Consider the following 20366-nt stretch of genomic DNA (forward strand, 5'->3'; position numbering starts at 1 on the left):
TGATGCTCAGGACTGGCCACCACAGCTCCAAATGCCCCTCCAGGACACAGCAGTGGGACTGGGCTGCAAAAATCCCCCTTGGCTGATCCCTTTTGGTGCAGCTCTCAATGGTGATACCCAGCAGAGAGGGTACAGTTCTGCCTACGGCTGAGGAGCACCCACAAGCCAGTGATGGGAAATCCAAATGGCTCCTGTTGCCCTATGGGCTGGGCCCTGACTATTCTCTCTTTTAGGCAGCAGGAGGGCCACGATGTTCCTGCAGGGCCCAGCAGAGGAAAGGAATAAATCAACTGCAGCCAGCCACTGCATAACAAAATATTTAATGTACCTTGTCTTAAAGGTAGGCACACACTGTGCATGTTGTGCCAAATGCTTTCAGGAAAGAGCAGCTGCAAGAGATCCACTCTGGCAACGCAGCAAAATGCCACTGTTACAGTTTCTACATCACAAGAGAAACTTAAATCCAAATTAAACACCACCTATTCCAGTCCCGACTGTAAAACATTAATTTCTTGTCAAAAATGATGCTGTGCAGCTCTGGATGAGTATCCTGAGAGTGGGGCTGTCCTAGGAACTTGGTGAGGCAGCCAGCACTGCAGGAATCAGCAAGTTCCTCCCAGATCTTGTGTGTCCAAGGCTGGCTCAGTGCGTGGTGGAGCTGCAAACGACTGGGGCACAATTCTCATGGTAAAAGGCACAAGAAGAAAACAAATGCAACTGCTGAGCAGCTTGTGAGGTGAACTGCAGGCAAATCCCTGGTGATAGGATTAGCTTGGAAAGAAATCCCAAGGGCCAAAATCGGCCAAGCCTCACAGTGAGGCATTTGCCATGTTCACTTCACACTGAACGGGAGCAGCAGCTTCCAAGAGCATTTCTGTCCCAGTACCTCAGAGAACAAGGTGACCACAGATCTCTCCCATCTCCTGCTCCTCTGATTCTAGAGATTTAGCTCATAACAGCATGTGTTTTGCCAGAGCAGCTTGAGAAATAAGATGTGTCCTAGTGCTTCATTCAGCCTCAATCCCACAGAGAAATCAACACTCACACAGTGCTTTCCCCAGCAAAGTGCACTTGAGAAATCTATGAGGACAGATGCTGCTGATCAGAGGTGAAGAAGTGATTGTTGGATGCAGCTCCTAAGATTGTTGAGGCTGTCACATCTTTCTCCCTCTCACTGGATGCCCAGATGCCTTTATGGGCCTGTAACACTTGTGACTCACAGCCTAAACCAGGGGGTGTCTCTTCCACAGCCTGGGCCAGACAGGCACAACTTAAACTCCCTTTGCCATCTGCTGGGTGGAGGCAAGCTCAGTTAATGCCCAGGGGAGGAAAAAACGACCCCAGAGAAGAAAAGCTGCTCCATACCCTCGAGTGCTGCCCTGTCTGTGGAACAGCCAAGCTGCCCAATACCAGCATCACCTCAAGCTCCACAGCACCCTCGAGGAACCTCACCTTAACAGAGCACAGATCTTCCTGCTCTTGCCTGCTGCTGAGCTCCCAACCAGTTTCCCCCTATTTTGTGCAGTTTGACAGCAGCTATTTGACAGAAAATGGAAAACAAGTCTTGCAATGTTTAGACAGGATGGATGAGACCCCATTTCCTAAGGAAGCCTAGGTCAGCACTGAATATTTTCTGCTCTGGCCTGTCCCTGCTAACCATGCCAGCATTCCTCTCACCAGCAACAAAGGACAGTAACAAAGCCAACCTGTATCTGTTTTGAAAAGAGACATTTCTCTCCCTCAGAAGGATGTCATGAGGCTGAGTTCATTACTCTTTATCATGTCTTTCCAAGAACAACAGGTGAACAATAAACAAGGGCTAAACATCGTTAAGAATATTCTGAGGAATCTCAGAAGAACCTAAATAACACAGGAAAATGACAATAGGATTGAGGCACTTGGAGAAACTCCACATTTCCTGCATTTTCTGCTTACACTAAATGGCCATTTTTAGAGTATATGCAGCTCTCTCTCCCTCTTTAAGACTCACATATGGGCCTCCTGCCTGACACTGACACTGGTGAATGAACTTAATTTTACACAGCTCTGCACCTTTGTACTCCAAGATCTCAAACCCATAGCAGACATAAAGTTATTCAGCCTGGGCTTGTAAGGGATTTCTCCAGATACCTCAGCCACCAGTGAAACAGCTGTTTTTTAAAAACAGCCTCTCACAATAGCTCAGGATAAGTGAGCAATGCTGATATGCTCAAAATTGCCAGGAGAAGTTTCGTCAATGGAATGGAATTGGTCACGTTGGAATCTGGCCAGAGCATTTGGGATTAACACCCTGAATACTGCAAAAGAGCTGGGAAAAGCTTTGTGTTAAAAACCATGAAACCATCCTCCAAATAACTGCAGTGCTCTGCCTTATCCACCCCTTGCAGATGACTAACGTGCTTTTGTATGGCAGGGCTGGGAACTCTGCCTTCCACACAGCCCAGCCACACCCTGCTAGGCTTGAAAAAACACAGAATAAAAGAGGAGGAAGAAAGTAATTTTCCTCTTTTCCCCTGTTACATAAATCAGAGTTGTTGGTAGGTTTTGTTGGTTTTTTTAACCACTCATAAAACCTTTGAAACTCCTGAAAAACACTTTTCCATCTCTAATTCAGTCATCCATGTGAAACACCACGCTCAGCCAACCAATTCCCATTTGATGTTCATTCCTTTCACTTCAGCAAATCTTGTCAAAACATTTTCATCTGCTAGCACCAGTGCAGGACTGAGGTTCTGAAATATTTTGAGACCATTACAGAAATACAGAAACACATTCAGAGGTGCTGTTAAATAAATAATGATAAAAAAATTACTAGTTTCCACAGGACTTTCCCTTCATTATTCCAGCTTAGAATAATTATTTCTTAACTCTGTACAGCATTTGTTTACTCACTACTTTGAAGTGAAGCACCCTGAAGTAAAAATTTAGTTTGTGCATTGAATCCCTTCAGAATGGGGCTCTTAATATGCAAGTTTGCTTGTAAAAAGTGTGAGTGAGGCATTGAAATCCCTAAGAGATGTATGGCCAGACACCCAGGAAGAGAAAAGGGAATTCAGCATACAATCAAGTTCACTGGAGTTAAAGGAGAAACAAGTCTGATCCAGCAGGATCAGAGAAGATGCTGTGTTTAAGATGACAGAGAATGCTCAGCTAGCAAGTGGTGGCCAAGAAGCAGCAGCTGGCAGCAAAGGAAAGGAAAACTGAGGGTCTGTGCATTGATGTGGCTTTACCTGACTTTACACCAGCAGGACAGAGCGAGCTGTGCACCCCCGAGACAAGAGTCTGGTGCAAACAGCAGGCACAGAGCAAAGGAACAAAGCTGTGCAGATGCAGGGCTAGCAAGCGGTGTCTGGTTGGTTAAGCAGCACCAGGCTGGGCCAGAACCCCCTCTCTGGGATCCAGGGCCAGCTCAGGGATTCACCCACTTTACTGGGTGCCTTTCCAGAGCACAGGAGGTGCTAGGGAGTGGTCTGTTTGCTCCCCCTCCCACCACTCAATGTGCACTGATATGAGAGGAGACAGAAGGAAAGTGCTCTGTGTAACAGCTCCCAGCCAAGTAGTTCAGTGTCTCCAGCAGAACTGCAGTTGCCTTCTCCTTCTGCTTGGTCCCAGGAGGTGATTCCCCACAGGCTGGGGCAGCTCTGGGAGCCCTGACATTTCCAACATGCTCGTGACAGAGCAAGGCCATCAGTGTCCCCTCCTGAGGAGAACAGCAGGCAGCCACACACGTCCCTTTCAGCCTTCCTTCCTCTCGGTGCTCTCAGGGCTCTTCATGGTGCACAGCAGGCTGCAGAACAGCTCGTACCAAAAGAAGATGAAGCCAGAGGAGAAGGCAGCCTTCAGCAAGCTGGGAGAGAAGCCCTTGAAGAACCCACCTGGGCCCTCCTCTCGCATCATCTGCCTCACACAGTCCAGGAAACCCCCATACGTCCGTACCTGGGAGAGAAATGTAACAGGGTTAAACAAGAAAACTTCAGGACAACTGGAAAAAACCACAAAGATCCCCAAACTATACCCAGAAACATCTTGACATGCAGCCTGGAGATGCCTTTCTGGATAATATAATAACTAACTGAGAGAGTTTAGAGAGAGCAGGATAAAGGAAATGTACAGCATCAGCAATGGTTGATGCACATCATTCACTGTAAAATGGCTGTAAAACCTCTGCATGCAACAACAGCCTGACTTTAAAGAGGTTTGTGAAGTCATTATTTCAGATTGCATAATTGCTGTTTTCTATCCCCTTCACTGTCTAAGAAGGAAAAAATGTTGAGTTTTCTGACAGAAAGCAAACATAGCTACAACACTTAGAAGTTTCCAAATTAGCTGTCTGCATGTTGTCATGTTATACTGTGAAGTTTTAACATCTTGTGACACATCAATGCTAAGAACAAATTTTGTATCTTACTGCAGGAGGAAAAGCACCCAATGCAATGGGCTGAGACATCAAAATCCTATTCAAGAGTTTCTTAGGGTACAGACTGATTTCCTTCTCAGATCCCAGGAATTTTAAGGAAAGCAGAAAACTTCCACATTTCATGGAAAAAAAAAGAGGAAGTTCCTTGAAAGATCTATATTTTCAAGGTGCTAACAATGGTGCTAAAGAACACCAGAGTATTTAATTTGTTTTGTATTTCAGGCTATTCCCATACATAAAACACACGAACACTTGGTGCCTATTTCTTGTGTCAAAATATTAATTGCAGAAGAGGAGCCTGACAGCCAGGTGACTCCAGCACAGAGCCAGTGTCATCCTCTGCTAGTAATTTGGTTCTGAATGAGAAAAACAAAGCTGCAACTAGAAAAGAAAAATAAATCAATGGCCCTTTGCATGCCTGATGGGGAGGGATGACAAGCCAGAGCACAGGTATGTGGGACAGGTCCCTCCTGGGACCTATGATAAAATAAACCCAGTGTGTTCACGTATAAATTCACATTATTAAATGACACCAGTGCTCACTGGGAGCTCCCAACCCAAACATGAACTCAACAGGTTCCCCTGGTGGATTGTCACTGCATTCCAGTGCACTGGACTAGCCACAGTCAGGAAAATCCAGCACTTGCAGCATTTCTCACCTGCCCAAAGGCTGCCCGGGCGTGCTCAAAGCCGCCCACTTGCAGGCGCTTTTTGACCAGATCCAAAGGGTACGTGAGGCTCTTGCTGAGCACTCCAGCACAGCTGCCACACACCAGGTTCCTGACGCCGGCTGAGAAACACAAAGGGAAAGGAGAACAGGGAGGAAAACAAGAGCATTATCAGGGAATTCTGATTAAACAGCATAAGAGGTAAGTTAAAAATCACTTTTCACAAGAAATAAAGTCAAAAAAAGTCCTTTGAAGTTGCATCACCTCTTCTGCAATAGTTTCAGCCAAAGAATCTCAAGCTGTATTTTTTCAGGCTTGCAATGTCTGTTGGAATCAGAGGATCAGCTCCTCTTGGTCCTTTATACTGATTTAGGGTTTTGCTCTGCTCAATAAACCCCAATCCCCAGTCAGAGACAACTTGCTGCCAGTGGATGAAAGTTTTCATGCCCTCCCAGTAAAGCCTGGTCATTGGAAATCTTGCACCCCTGACTGCTCAGGCTGATGCACTCTGGATTGGAATGTCTCAAGCTGACACTGCCTGATGATTTCAGAGGCTTGTGGGAAGTGAGCTCTGTATTAAACTTTTTCCTGACAAACATGAGGTCCCAGCACAAAACCACCATCGGCCTCTGCCACCTAAAATTAAATATGCAGACATTGGAAAGTCAAGTTCCTCTGCTGAAGAAATTCCATTGAGGAACAAACTCATGCTGCTGCTGCATGCCTCTTGCTCAAGGAGGCACAGGTATCTAGCACTGCCAAGGTGGCAGGTTGCATCAGGATGATGTTCTCTTACAATGGAGCTAGAAATCAACATAAAAATACCAAATCAAGAGTCTGGCAGCTTTAAATTAGAGTAAATGAATCCTCTTCCCTAACAGCTGTGCTGGAATCTGCAGGCAGATTTACTACAGAAATCCAAGAGTCCTGTCCCCACATGATTGAAACAGAAAGATTATGGCAGCACTGTCTTCCCACAGTATCAGTAAGGTGACACTGCTAAAGAAAGAGCACCCTGGCCTGTGACACTTCACTTTCCCAACCACCCACTTCCATCAGTTACTGCACAATGGGAGCTGTTTGTAAACTCTGCTGTACTTAATTTGGCATTTCCCTGCAGGGGTAAAAATGAGAGGTGGGAAATAAGAGACACTTTTCAGATGTTGCATCAAAAAATGTGAAAGGACCAACAGAGCTTACATCAGTCAACCAAACTAGCATTCATCTTCTTTCTCTCCTGACTGCAACCATCACTGTCCCAAGTTCCTACCTCCATTCTTTGCTTCAGCTGGAATCGCCCATTTGGAAAACTGCTGCAGGATGTTGTAGAAGAAGAACTGGAGACCAGCATATGGGAAGACAGCAATGAGTGTGGGGGTCAAACCTCTGTAGAAAGCCCCAGGCCCTTCTGTCTGGTACATGGTCACCACTGCATGGCGAAGGTTGAGGTAAATCTGCACAACAAGGAACAGGCTGAGTGACTTTCCAGTGAACTTAAAAAGAGCCAAGCAAAGGTCAGGTCATTTCCCAGTAATGGCTATAGGAATTCCCCTGCCCAAAATACAACTGACTGTATCTTCAGCACAAAGTGATGAGCAAGGTGATTTTCCACACCCTCACAGCATTCTCTGCTAGGCCCTTGTGACTTAAAAGAAACAAGGCATGGAGCTGAGTCCTGAGACCACCTGCATCACAGACATAATTATTTGTTCTTTTAACAGTTCCTAACTCCTGCAACACAATTAATACAATATAATTCTACTGCAGGCTAAATACAGAAATGGCTCTGATACAAATCTATCCAATTATTACAGAGCTAGTTAGTGCAGAGGCCAATTCTTGTGTAAAAAGAACATGAAGCACAGGTGAAACGTGACTAATTTCAAGTATCATCCCCATCATTATCTAAACATGACTCTCTGCCTGTGCAAAGTTTCAAAAATGCAATGTTCAACAGTCTGGGGAGCAGGTTCTATAAAAAGCCAACAGCCAAAGCAAAAAAACTGAGTTATCCTGTTAAGGGCAGTTTCTCCTTTCTGCATCAGAAGCACCAAAACACAATGAGGAAAGCTGTGTCAACAGCACGAAGGATAACTTGGCAACAGAGCAAACACTGGCCATAACAGCACCTGCTCCTTCATTTTAACCCACAGTGCTGAATGTGCTTTCAAACCTCGTGCACCTTCAGAGCTGTGGAATATTGCCCCTGCTATGGATGCCGAGATGGATCGCTCAGCCTCACCTTTGGCTCCCCCTGGGCAGCAAAGCGGGTGCGCAGCGTGTCCACGGGCTGCACCGCCACCGAGGCCGCGCAGGCAGCCACGCCCCCGCACACCAGGTGCACCAAGGAGTCCTGGGCTCTGAAGGAGGTGAAGTTGTGCATCAGCTCCGTCAGGCTCTCGAAGGTCATGAACTTGCAGAGAAACAAAAGCGCGCGGGTCAGGAAGCCGATGCTAATGACTCACACAGGTTTCCCACTCCCCTCTCATTTCACCAACAGCTCCACCCCTCCCTGCTGTTACCGCCTTCTTCGTCCTTCGAAAGTCCTCCCCAACCTGCAACGTGTAAAAATCACTAAGCAGCCCAAGGAATGCTTGGGATACTCTAGTGTCCAACACTTCTGCTAATTCTTGCATTTAGAATAATGAAAAACTCATTTTAATGTTCTGTGGCTCCAGAGGAGTGCTATGTCACAGATATGCTTTCCTTTGTCCTTTCAGCCGCTGCTCCTAAAGCTGTCACTAATGTTTACAAATAAAGCATAACAGTGCTGTGCAAAACACCCTCATCAGCTTCACTGATTTTTTCCTAAGAAGCCCTTAGGCTGACAGCATTGACTAGAAGCAAAAAACTGCCCAGGCTTGGGGCATGAGCAACTAAACCAAATGTCAAGGAGTAGGGAGGGCTTATCTATGACACCAGATACAGACAGAGCTCAGTTTGCTCTCACTATGCTCCAGTCTATTCAGACAGCTCAGGAATATTAACTTTGGAATTATTCAGCAGCTTTGTAGAGCTTTACAACCTTCCCACTCCTGAACACAGACAGTCAGAGGGAGCAGAGCAGTGTCCTGTGTACCCACAGTGTGCCCAGGTGATGCCTGGTGCCCTCACCTGAACAGCTCCGAAGCCGACAGACAGGATCTGAGCGGGGACATGGCCCTTCCAGAAGGCTGTCAGCCCCTCCTCCCGGAAGATGCGCTGCACAGCTTGCAGCATGCCGTGGTACTTGGCCGCGGGGTTTCTGGTTGAGAGCTGCTCGATCTGGAGCTGGAGGAAAGGGGAGAAAATATTTTCAATTTCACCTTTCAACACTGGTTCAAGTGTCAGTTCAGGAATTCACAACCCTGTCAGCCAGCCAATGCTAAGGGATGACATTTTGTCTTCCCACAGAACCACATTCAGATGTGACTGGGATGTTGTTTATGAAGGGCTCTAAAAGAATAAAAATGTGCATGAACACAAAGATAAGCAGGAGGGATGATGGTGAAATTCAGTCAGAGAGTGTAAGTCATTCGCAAAAACAGGAGAACGAACTCTGAGAAACACAAAATTCCATTCCCACACAAGTTAAGTTGTATAAATAGAAGCCGTGGACACAGGATAGCCCTACTTCCTTGCATAACCTATACACAACATAGGCGAGGCCTGATGAGGGATTCAGTGCTCTCTGGCTGCACGGGTGACCTGCTCACCCAGGACACGATCAGCTCTGCCGCTCTTTCATCCCGGCCCCGGGGCACGCCGCGAGTGAGGTACCTGAAAGCGGATCTTGAGGACGTCCAAGGGGCTGACAAGGACCCGAGTGACGAAGCCAGACGCCGATCCTGCTACAGCCGCTTCCGCCGTGGACACGCACCTGCCTTCGGGGTCGTAGCCCACCATGCCTGCCGGCTGTGCCCAGCCTGGGCAGGGGAACAGAGCAGTGAGCCCCGCCCTCACCGAGCCCCCACCCCACAGCCCCCTCACGCCAAGGCCCACAGCCCCTCCTCACCCCAAACTCCTTTCTCACCCCACAGGACACACAGATGCCCCTCTGCATCACTCCCTCTGCCCCGCAGCTCCCGGCCCCGCCAGTGGCAGCCACCAGCGGGGGGACCGAGCCGAGCCCGGCGGCACCGGGGCTGTCCGGCCCTGGCCCGACTCCCGCCTCGCCGCCTCACGCGCGGCCGCCCGCTCCGCACTGCGCCTGCGCGCCGCGGGGGCCGCTGGGAGATGCAGTCCCGGGAACGGCGCCCACAACACGCGCGGCCCGGTGGGGCTGGACAAGCCCTCAGACCGTGGACTCCAACCTGTGGAGTAGAACCTGCGAGCCAACACCACCCTGTGAGCCAGACCATGGCACTGAGTGCCACATCCAGTCTTTCCTTAGACACCCCCAGGGACAGTGACAGCTCCCTGGGCCACCCGTTCCAATGTCTTATCACCCTTCCCATGAAGAAATTTTTCCTGATGTCCAACCTAAAGCTCCCCTGGTGCAGCTTAAAGTTATGTCCTGTCACTTGTTACCTGGGAGAAGAGCCCAACTCCCACCTGGCTGCACCCTCATATCAGGGAGCTGTAGAAAGCAAAAAGGTCCTGCCTGGACCTTCTCTTCTCCAGGTTGAACAAGCCCCGCTCCCTCAGGCAGCCCTGCCTCATCGCACTTGGATGCAGAGTCCTGCCCAGCTCTGCTGCCCTTCTCTGGTCCCACGAGGCAGGGCTGTGAGCGGGGAAGGTCAGCACACAGCCCACACTGCCCTCAGCACTGCTCCCACTGCCACCTCCACAGACCAACAAACCTTGTCTGGATAAAGCACAGGGGAATGAGATTTTCTAAGCAACCCAGCCTACAGTAAAACATCACTTCAAGCAATATGTTCTGCTACAGCATTACAAAAAAAGCCAAGCGCTTCAAATCACATAGTGGCTTTTCCATACTGACTTCTGGCACAAAAAAAGAAAAATAAAGAATTGTACAAGTATCCAGGCATTTCCACCTCAACATCATCAGTATTTAAACATAGTAACTAAGAGCAACTGCTCAAAAACCACTGAAAACTCCCATGTAGGCCTCTTCCTATTCTGTTAACACTGACTACACCATTCATGCTCACAGGTATTTCTGACCATTAGCAAAGGCTGAGGAGAAGCTGCAGAGAGCTGCCCACGCACCTTGTTAGCCCAACAGAGCCGTTCTTCTTTAGGTAACAGAAGTGAAAATAATCTGCAGGCCCCTGATGGAGCAGATTCAAACCACAACAGCTTGAGCCTGGCTGCTGTGCTCACACCAGCCCAGCACCACCTCCCCCTTCCAGAAGTGTCTGAACTACAAACTCAGTCATAGCTTGGTCAGGTAACTGAAATAACAGACAGATGCTCAAGTGAAGAATTCAATGTATATTTATTATTCACAGTTAATTACTATCTACCAAATGCTGCTGCAGAGTTAAAGGATTAAGTACATAGGCCTTTTTTTTTATTTAAACACAGAAAAATTTTTTAATATATATACACACACAAGACATATGTCTGCAAGGCTGCATGATATACACCAATTCCAAAATAAGGAAACAATCAAATGGTCCAGGTGTAGAATGCCATAGATTCCTTTTCCAATCACTTTACAAAGTGGGAAGAAAGTGAGTGACAGCTAGCAAGGAGAGGGGGAAAAAGTAATACTCTACAGGGTAGCTCTCTCTTTCATTTGCTGGAAAATCAAAGTGTAAGGCAGAGTTCATCTCAGGAGTAAAACTTTTGTAACACTTACTACAAAAAAAGGCACCCTCCAACAAAAGATTGCCCGTGCTGAGCAGGGCGGGAGGAGATCTCCGCTGCAGGTTGGGTGTGTTGGTGGGGTGAAGGGATCCGGCCAAACGGCCACCGAGGGAAAAGCAACGCAACTGAAGATTGGCACAGAGAGCGCTGCGGGCTGATTGCTTTCCTTCTGTCCAATTTAATGTCACACTGCTCTGGTGAGGAGCAAAGGGCCACCAGAAACGCCCCGGGGTGCAGGGTGGGGAGGAACAGTCACACACAGCCTGCTGTGAACGGGAGCGGGCGGGAGCTACTTCAACAGGAACACTGACCTGAGGAGGGAGGAGAGACTGGAGAACAGGGATGCCAACTCCACTTCTCAAGAGCAACACGACTGCAAATACTGCCTATCCAGGCCGAGGAGACAGGCTGATCACATGCACCACGTAGAAACATTCACTAAGAGCGTAAAGTTTTTTTTCAAGCACTATTTCTTGAGGTTTCTCTGCATTATGAAGTTTTCCACCAAAGGAATGTACATTTTGTAGGACATCTCAGGGCTATTTTTTCTCAAATTCCCCCCTTAACCCTCCCTCCCCAAAATATTCTTCCTCATTTTCCCTCATCAGAACTTTCCCCTTTCTCTTACTTCTTTTGAGGCTCCTGGTTGCAGCTCTCCACCTCTGAGCAGCCTAAGTTGCCACTTGAATGCCTTGATTTTATTTTCCTTGGAATAAGGGAAGTTGAACAGTAAGACAAATCTGAAGATTAAAGCTCCATCTCTGTTTGTAGATTTTTCTCAAGTGTCCATTGATAAAACCACCCTCCTTTGCCCCCTTCCCCCATAGTATTTATTTACACATAGGCAGAAAAAAAAATCCTCTGAAAAGCTCTGGACTGTCCTTTTAACTTAAAAAATAATAAAAAAGAAAATAAGGGGAAGGCACTATGGAAAAAATTACAGAATGTGCTCAACCGTACACCTTTAAGAAAAAACAAAAAAGCTGTCAGCACAGCATTAATAGACTTCAGTTGTACGTTGGAGTTTCTCAAAGCAGCTCTGTGACTCAAAAGTAAAAAAGAGAACAAAAAGCCACACAACTCTTCTCCCTTCCTCTGTTTGGAAGCTGCTGAGCTTCAGAAGAAAGTGCCAAAGGAGAAGAGACAATAAAAATTAGATTAACACCTCATCTTTCCCAGGCAAGAAATGCTGAATGTTGAAGGCAAAAGCAGAAACTGATGATTTTTGTTTTTTTTTAAAGGCAGGACTGTGGATTTGGTTCTTCTCTCATGTCCCTTCATGTCAAATGAAGACCGTTTGCAGAGAGAGAAAATACCAGCAGAGTTTCTCCCTTTTCCTTTAACTGCATTGGCTAGGACTTTATATGGCATTAAAACTTCATGCACTGATGGACAGAGGAGGAGGGGGAAACAAGAAGAGTTGTGGTGGTGAGACCTTAAGTGACCTTAAAACACTCATTCGCAACAAGAGTGAATAAAAGGGGATAACCCAGGAGCAGCTGAGGAAATTTGTTATTTTCTTTTTTTTTTTTTCTCTCTCTCTCTCCTTTTTTTATTTTCCTTTTTTTTCCTTTAAGATAAGTTTTGGTGTGTAAGTTGAACTCTTCCCCCCGCCCCTGAAGTTCCGCTCTGAGGGAAGGAGGATCACCTCACGGTGACAGGTGACTCTGGTTTTAGCGCCGTGTGATGTTTGGGTCACTGGCTGCAGTTAGGCTCTGTATGTGTATTTACTGTTTCTCTGGTTTCCTTAAATAATCTCTAATATTTCTCTCTAGATGTTCCGGTTCACTGGGGTCACGTAGTTGCGAGGGAACATGCCCGTCTGTCCGCGGCACGCTCCCTTCCACCAGTTGGGGTCAGAATTGTCAAGGACTTGGATAAAGTCTCCGCGATGGAAGCCCAGCTCTCCTTCCTCTTGGGGATCAAAATCAAACAGGGCCTGAACGTATGTTGGTTGCTGAAAGGGGAACAAGAAACACACACAGTGAGAATCCCCCACGGCACTCAGGCACCTGCTCCTGCGGGGCAGAAGCTGTCTTACACTGAAGATTAACAATAAACATTTGGGCTACTCCCTTTCCCTGCAAGCCAGCTCCCAACAGCTGCAACGAGGTGCTAAAACAGTAATGGACAGGCTGTAGAACACCTCAGAAAAAGGTCAAGTTCCTGTGAAACAGCTGAAATAGAGGAGATGATTTTGATGTTTTTCTAACATTTTTCACTCTTCATGGCCTATTGTAAATCTGTGTTCTATAGCAATACAGTAATATTGCTGTTTACTTGTCCTGTTTTCATAATTGACAACACAAATATTATTGATCTACACAAAGTTCCCCCTAAAAACTGGATATTGACATTTTACACATTTTCCTTAACTCTTCTGTCACAGAACATTTTGCCTGGTCAGCAAGTCTTCCTATCTGATGGAAAACTAACAGTTCATTTAAAATACATTTGCAGTCTTAAAATCGTGAGGCCAGGAAGTTCTCTTCATGCTTGTCCTTTTCAGCCAGCTCTTTTCTCCCCCTCTGTTTATCCCTGACCTGACCGTGCAGAGCCAAGTTCAGACAAACTGTGACAAAGCTGCCAGTGGCACCTGGACAGCTGCACAAATGCCACACCCTTGTCTTCAGGCTAGAAGCAGAATGCTGTACAAGGAAGCAAAAGGATTTACCCAGAACTGACAAAACATGCAGTTACATGAAATACAACACTCTGATTGACCTGGGAAATGGAACAAAATACAGAGCTGGATATACACAAGCTGCTCTGCTGGCACTTCATAACAGTTTCTGGATTCTCTTTACACTGGCTAGATCCAAACCAGAGATTCTCCATATGCTGGAACCAACTCTTCAGGAAAGGCCAGAATCAAAGCCTCACTGAGGGCTGCACTTTGGCTATGATCAGGTATAAACCAGAACAGAATCACAGAATTCTTTAGGCTGAAGAAGACCCAAGATCACAAGTTCAACCATAAAGCCAGCACTTCCCTACCCTTTTAAACTGTGCCCTATAACAGGAGCAAATCTATTTTTAATTCACAGGAATCAAATTATCTTCCTGCAACAGAATCTATAAGCATTAAAACAAGACAAACATTTAAGCAGCAACAATCATTTTGCCTCAACTCCAGGGAGAGCAGGAGTGTTGGTAGGCTTTGCACAAGAATGCAGCTTATTTACCAGTAAAATTTTGACTTCAGGATCTAAAGATACACTTTCACAAGAAAAAATATCAGTCAGCTTCTTTCTTACTCCAAAATGCAATCCCACTTCAGACTGTGGTTGCAATTGCCTGACCAGGGCACTCTACAGGGACACTTCTCTTACCTGTGGCACCTGCTCAATGTCCCGGAGAAATATCTGCTGGTTCCTGGAGACAGATGTGGATCTGTGATAATCTACCAGCTCGTTCAAAGAATTGAACTTCACCACCCAAAGGAAATACTTGCCAGCTCCATCTCTAAGCACCTTGAAGTGCTGCACATCATTTCCAAACCTGTGTGGAAAGAATGAAGAACACAGAGCACATTAGCACATTATTAGCCATGGGCAACTCCTTTTGGGATCATCAGCACAGAGTTTGGAACAAGAAGGTCCCTCAGGGCACAGTGAAAACTGTCAATGACACTGCTAACACAGCTGCAATCCCATAACTGGAATCACACATACTTCTTGATGTATGTTACATACAGCATCACCTGTGTTGATGAAGATGGTGCAGAATCCCAAGGACAAATGCCAGGGACTTTGCAAGGTCACAGCAACACAGCTGCACCCTGGTGCTTTCCACTTCACATCCTCAAACACAGAACTGCCAGATAAACAGCACAAGCACTTTGGTTTAGCTCTTCACAGTTTGGTTTAGAGCTTCACAGCAGTTTCACAACTGACTCAGCCACTCTCAGTCTGTGCTCCTCTTGCCATGGCCCTCTGCTTCTCCCAGCCCCAGTCCCTCCCTCCCACAGCACCACTGGGGATGTGCTACAATGCAATGCAAAAGCACCAGTGCCATTACAGGCAAATTCCTGGGAAACACTGCCACAGGGAGGGCAGAATTGGCTCCTCTGGCAACCAGAATGGACTTGGCCAAAAGGCTCTCTTAGGAAACAAAAGGATCTCTCTGGTCTTTAAAAAAAACCCCAAAACAAAATGCAACAGACAAAAATCCCTCAAACCCCAAAGTGTTCAAAGATGATGCTGCACACATAAACCAGGAACTTCAATTCTGTGTTAACAAACAAATTCAGTGTTTTTTCTGACAAATGATGGCATTCAATTGAAGCTACATTTCCAACGGTTTTACTCTGAATAAAGAGAAACTCTGGACAGGTCCACTGGGATTTTCCAGATGAATGGCACATTGGTAATTTTACTTCAGCCTAAAACACTGAAAACAGAAGACAACTGTTCCCATTTGGCATGCATGGCACCTATACCTGAGCGGGGAAAGCAGACACTGCCTTGAAACAACTCCTGGGTGCTGCCTCTGCTCTGCCTTCCTCAACCTCTGAGCTTCTCACCATTCCAAATCCTACAGATCACTGTTTAGGAAAAGGACTTTCCTAAATTATACACACAGGAAAAACCACCCAGCTGAGACATTACCACCAGATGGCAACACCAGGCTGAACAGCAGGCCCAGCTATGCCACTGTAACTTTCTGTTTCTTAAAGGAATGCACTTTCTGCAGTTGAAGCTTCCATTCATATCTAATATTCCAGCCTGGATGATTCTATCCTAGACAGAAATATAAACATCTCTAAAACCAGTGGCTTTAATCCAGTTTGCTGGCATGACTCAGTGCTGCTGTACAGAAGGACAAAAATTTGGTTACAAACCAAAGATGACCAAAAAAAAAAAGAAACAAATCTTGTTGAGATGGATCACTGACAGCCACAGAAAACAGAGTCAGTTGGAATTGCACATGAATAATAAAAATGTCGTAAGGATTCTAAAGAAAATCTTGTTTATTTATGGTAGAAAAGGGGAAGATTACAGAAAATACTTAAAAAACCAAAATAGCCAAAATCAACCTGCTGAGGACAGATTCCCTCCCATCCCCATCCTACATTAAATTACTTCACATATCTTTTCAAGTTTCTAATAGCTCTATTTGAGTGACTTCAGATCAGAGAATCACAGAATTGCTTGTGTTGGGAATCACCTAAGGACCACCTCATTCCAACCCTCCTCTCATGGGCAGGGATACCTTCCACTGGACCAGGTTGCTCCAAAGCCCTGTCCAACGTGGCATTTAACATTTCCAGGGATGGGGCAGGCACAGATTCTTTAGGCAACCTGTGCCACGGCCTCACCACCCTCACAGAGAAGAATTTCTTCCCAAGCCATGTGGAATATACTTGTGAGAGTTCAAATGGACCTCTGGTTTCACAGCTCCATGTCCAGTGCTAGTCAGTGGGAATATTACCTCATGGTATGTGCCAAGCAGAGAAAAATGTACTTGCAAATGTACAACACAGAGGGAAGATAAAGGAATAACTTGCACTGCAGGGGAGGAGTGAAGGAGGATGGGAATTGTCCACATTGGGTGCTTTGTGGCTGTAAGAGGGAGGAATGGGATCCACAGACACTGCCTGGGCCTGTGTGAGCCACCAGGTCAGTCCTGTGGGCTCACTGCAAAGCAGAGCAAAGAAGTTTGTTCTATTAGAGAGGGAATAAGTGTCACTAGAACAGGAATGCTATAGGGCATCTGTGGGGTTATTCCTGCTCCTCAGGGCTGACAATCACCTGCCCTTTACTCACCCTTCAAAGGAGCAGCAGATGCCTGATTAGCACACAATTGCTCCTGGGCATGACTTACTTGACTGAGAGGGAGAAGTCCCCAGGAGCACTCTCACTCTCCCTGATGAGGAAGGCACCATCATGTCTCTGTTTGCCCAACATTTCTTCAGCCTTCGCTCGGGGAATCTTTCCAAAAAACCACCTGTGTGGGGAGGAAAAGAAAACAGGAGGAAAAGTGAAGAATTTGAATCCATTCATGGAAGAGCCAGAAACACCACAGCTCCAGAAACAAGATCTTGTCTATGCACTGCCCCATCCTGCACACGTGGAAAGTGCATTTTGTATCTAAACCAATTTCTTGTCTCTTTCAGATCAGGTGGTAAGGCACATCTACTTCAGCAGAGAGAATCAGTACCTTCATCCAGCAGCTGTTTGCTCCTGCAGCCCAGAGCCCAATCTCTGCGCCCTACGGTCCTAGACAAGTATCATCTGTCAGAAAGCTGAGGCAGGTGCCAGGACAGCACTTACAGACCAAGTGAGAAAAGTTCCTTCAAGGTCTCTCTGCTCCACTGCAGAGCAGTGCTGAGCTAGGCATGGATTCTGTTCCAGAAAAGATGCTGATGACACTTGTTTCAGGAGCCTCTTTTCTTGCTTTCTCCCACAGGCAGGACAATCCAGCAGCTTTCACAGGAGAGTCACATGAAGGAGCAGCCTCATGAAAACCACATCCAAAATTCTCACCAGCCACAGGCTGACCATGACACCAAGGCTGAACCTACCTCAGGCCACCAGATCGTCAGCCCTGACCAACAGACTGGTCACAGGATCCTTGCCCCCATTTACATTTGCATTTCTAGACTAATCCAAGATTAAAGGCAAAGAAGGGATGAGTGGTAGGTCACATGGCATGAGAAAAGCAGAAGCATCTTCACAACTAAAAAGCAGAGCTTTCAGCTCTGAGGAACAGATCACACAGCACAGCAGCACTTATCACACCCACACAGATGACTGACCTTAGAGGAGAGCATTTCGTAACAAGAGCTCCACTCACACAGCCCACTGTCTGCACTGAAGGTTTTGCTGCAGCAACAAGGCAGGAGTTGCAGAATCCTCCTTGAAACAGTCATTCTTAAGAAAAGCTGGAGCTCTTGTGACGTCAAGAAGTCACCAGATCTATCTCTGTAAGGGGAAACTACCTCTAGAGCTGAAGAAGGACTGATTATTCAGTTACCGCTTGAAACTCTCGTTGTGCTTTTATCCCCAGGAATAAAAAGGAAAAGCTTCCTCCCTAAACCATCCTATTCCCAGTGGTTAAGAATTTCATGGTATTTTGTACATTCTGGGTGGCTTAGCACCTCTTGGTGCCTGAGGTGAGGTGGTGGCAGACCACCCCAGGAGACCCATCTGTCCCTCACTGCACACACTGCTGCCCACAAAAATCAACCAGGAGAAACTATTAAGTGAAACTCCTTCAGAAATCAAAGCCAGTAGTTAATTTCCTGGGCTTTTGGCACTACTGTCAGAAAGACCTGAATATTCTCTCTGCCAAATGCTGCTTGAAGCAAGCTTTATGTTATGATTTTAGATATCTCACCATATTTCTTGTTTACAAAGTGTCTTAATCCTGTTTAGTTCTCAAATAATTCTCAATTACTCATGTGACAGTTTCATCCTAAACACAAAAAAACAACTTCACCTTTCTCTATAAAGGAAGAAGGAAAGCCTGAAAGAGCTTAATAGAATCCTTCCTGAAACCTCCACAATTCACCTGTTTTCCCCCTAAATTTTACTGAGTCACTACAAAGTAGAAGTGCATTATTCTTTTAAATGAAATAACACTTCCAAAGTGACAAGGGCAAGCTATGTAAGTTTTCTGCTGCTAGCTGCTTCTAAGGCACTTCACTAAAAATCTTTCACAATTCTTAAGCTTCCTTGCAGTTTTGTAGCTTTACTACCACATTAGCCAGAGTAAAAGAACCTGAATTAAATGAACAGAAAACCCCAGAGATGAAACAAAGTTATTCTGCAGGACTACTGTCTACATAAGAACACAGCTGTACAGCAGCAGAAGCGTTGTGCACATATGTTTGCTACAGAATGTCTGAAAAAATTAACGAACACCACAGCATGTCAAAAATCACTTGTGGAGAACTAGGGAAAGTGACAACGACATTCCCACAACTTTTCTTCTGCAGGGTAAGCCTGATAAGGTTTGACTCCAGCAAGCTCTGTAATGCAGGTGAAACTCATGCTGGCAGCACTGCAGAGCAAAGCAGGCATTGCTGCTGATGCTGCACAGGCAGAGGGAGCTGCCCTGACTGCACAGCTCAGCTCCCATCGCTCCCAGCCTCCCCTCCACCGGCACTTTGGCAACTCCTTCGGCTCCACTTCGCACCATCACCTCACTTGGCCCAGTTCCTCCACAGAAATTACAATGCTGCAAAGTGAGACTTCAGCAATATCCCCAGGACAAGCTGATAACAAACACAAAGCCCTGAGATAGCCTGGATCAGATCCATGCTGTGTTTCATAAACAGCAAAGTCTTCTCCTGCCCCCTTCCAGAGCAGGGTGCTGCTGTGACTTCACCATCACTTCCCTGCCCAGAGCTTCCTGCAGCTCTTCTCTGTCCTGCCTAGCTCTGCTCAGTCTTTGCTTTGTTAATTGAGGTGGTAATTCAGATCAACCCTTCAGGTTAATCCCTAGGTAAGGCTGGTCACTGAAAAGTGCCACATTTTCCTTTCAGCTTCATTTGCTGGGAGTTACAAAGTGATCTGTAAGATTTGCAAGATACAAGTAAGGAGAAACATGGCATTTAATACCAGCTGTGCAGCTGGAAGATTTAAGTTTTGGATCCTAGGACAGGATTTAAAGCCATATTCAGTTGCTTTCTTTCCAAAACCTCTTGAAAACAATTTGATGGTACTGTGAGTAAAGGAACATTCTCTTTCTCACTGCTCAGCTGCCTGCAGTTTGCTTTTTGTATGACCTGTATGACTAGAGAGGTCTGCAATACAGCTAAGCCAACATTATGCTATAAAATCTTTTGCATCATTTCCCAGGGTTGTTAAAATACAGTAGTTAAGACTCTCAGCATTGCTGACACATGACACTGCCTCCATCCAGATGCCATCAGCAGTTTAAAACACCTTCAGATAAAAGCAAATTAACTATGCTTAAAACCACTACCAAATTCACCCACTTGCAGGCTCAAATATTGTTCATTCCCTTTTGATATAGAAAAGGTGAAAAACTGACAGCTCTATTCCTCTAAAACAAAACTCCATGGAGGATCACAGAATACACTGATCATCACAGGAGACATCACTGCAGGATAACTCAAATGCCTGGAAAATTGTCATGAGAAGGTACAAGCATCAAATCAATATGAGAGACATTGCAATGTGGATTTGTGATCCTCAGTGGACTGGTACAATCAGGATAAACCAGACATGTTACTACAGAAAACAAGGCTTTAAAAATGTTCAGAATTTTCTTGTGTGTCCTTGCTTCACTTCCCACTTGGCTGCCCTAAAGTAAGACACTTCTTCTTCCTTCTTGGGGCCAGGCCCTCAGAAGCTTCCTTCTGCTATTTCAAAAGGGCCTTTAGAAAAATAATTCTTGATTGCATTTAACTGCAATATCTTCATTATATAATGACAGCCAACACTTACATTAATCATCAGCTTTTGTGAGCAAATGAAACGCTACAGCTTCTTGTAAAACCCCTGATTACAGGTTTTGCTTCTCCCTCCTAAACCTCCCTTTGAATCTGTTAC

At 46.0% G+C, this 20366-nt stretch overlaps 2 protein-coding genes across 4 annotated transcripts in view; both read right to left on the reverse strand.

The window, feature by feature from the left end:
* Positions 1–303: 303 nt before the first annotated feature.
* SLC25A19 (solute carrier family 25 member 19) lies at positions 304–9264 on the reverse strand. 2 transcript variants are annotated; one of them, XM_064728348.1, is made up of 7 exons: positions 9098–9264; positions 8845–8990; positions 8200–8355; positions 7328–7498; positions 6356–6539; positions 5077–5207; positions 304–3936 (listed from the first exon to the last, which is right to left on the reverse strand). In XM_064728348.1, the coding sequence occupies exons 2-7, from the start codon at positions 8968–8970 to the stop codon at positions 3736–3738; spliced, it is 969 nt and encodes a 322-aa protein (XP_064584418.1). In that variant the 5' UTR covers positions 8971–8990; positions 9098–9264; the 3' UTR covers positions 304–3735. The 2 variants fall into 2 exon arrangements, with proteins under 2 accessions (XP_064584418.1, XP_064584419.1); XM_064728349.1 differs by having other exon boundaries at positions 9080–9250.
* Positions 9265–10444: 1180 nt separating this feature from the next.
* Positions 10445–20366, reverse strand: part of GRB2 (growth factor receptor bound protein 2) — a 56819-nt gene continuing 46897 nt past the window's right edge. For both annotated transcript variants that reach the window (XM_064728431.1, XM_064728430.1), the window contains exons 4-6: positions 16669–16791; positions 14175–14343; positions 10445–12799 (exon numbers count right to left, since the gene is read on the reverse strand). In XM_064728431.1, the coding sequence (XP_064584501.1) occupies positions 12614–12799; positions 14175–14343; positions 16669–16791 (478 nt within the window). In that variant the 3' untranslated portion in view covers positions 10445–12613. The remainder of the gene's footprint in view (positions 12800–14174; positions 14344–16668; positions 16792–20366) is intronic.

Source organism: Zonotrichia leucophrys, chromosome 18 (genome assembly GCF_028769735.1).
Source record: "Zonotrichia leucophrys gambelii isolate GWCS_2022_RI chromosome 18, RI_Zleu_2.0, whole genome shotgun sequence".
Taxonomy (NCBI): Eukaryota; Metazoa; Chordata; class Aves; order Passeriformes; family Passerellidae; genus Zonotrichia; species Zonotrichia leucophrys.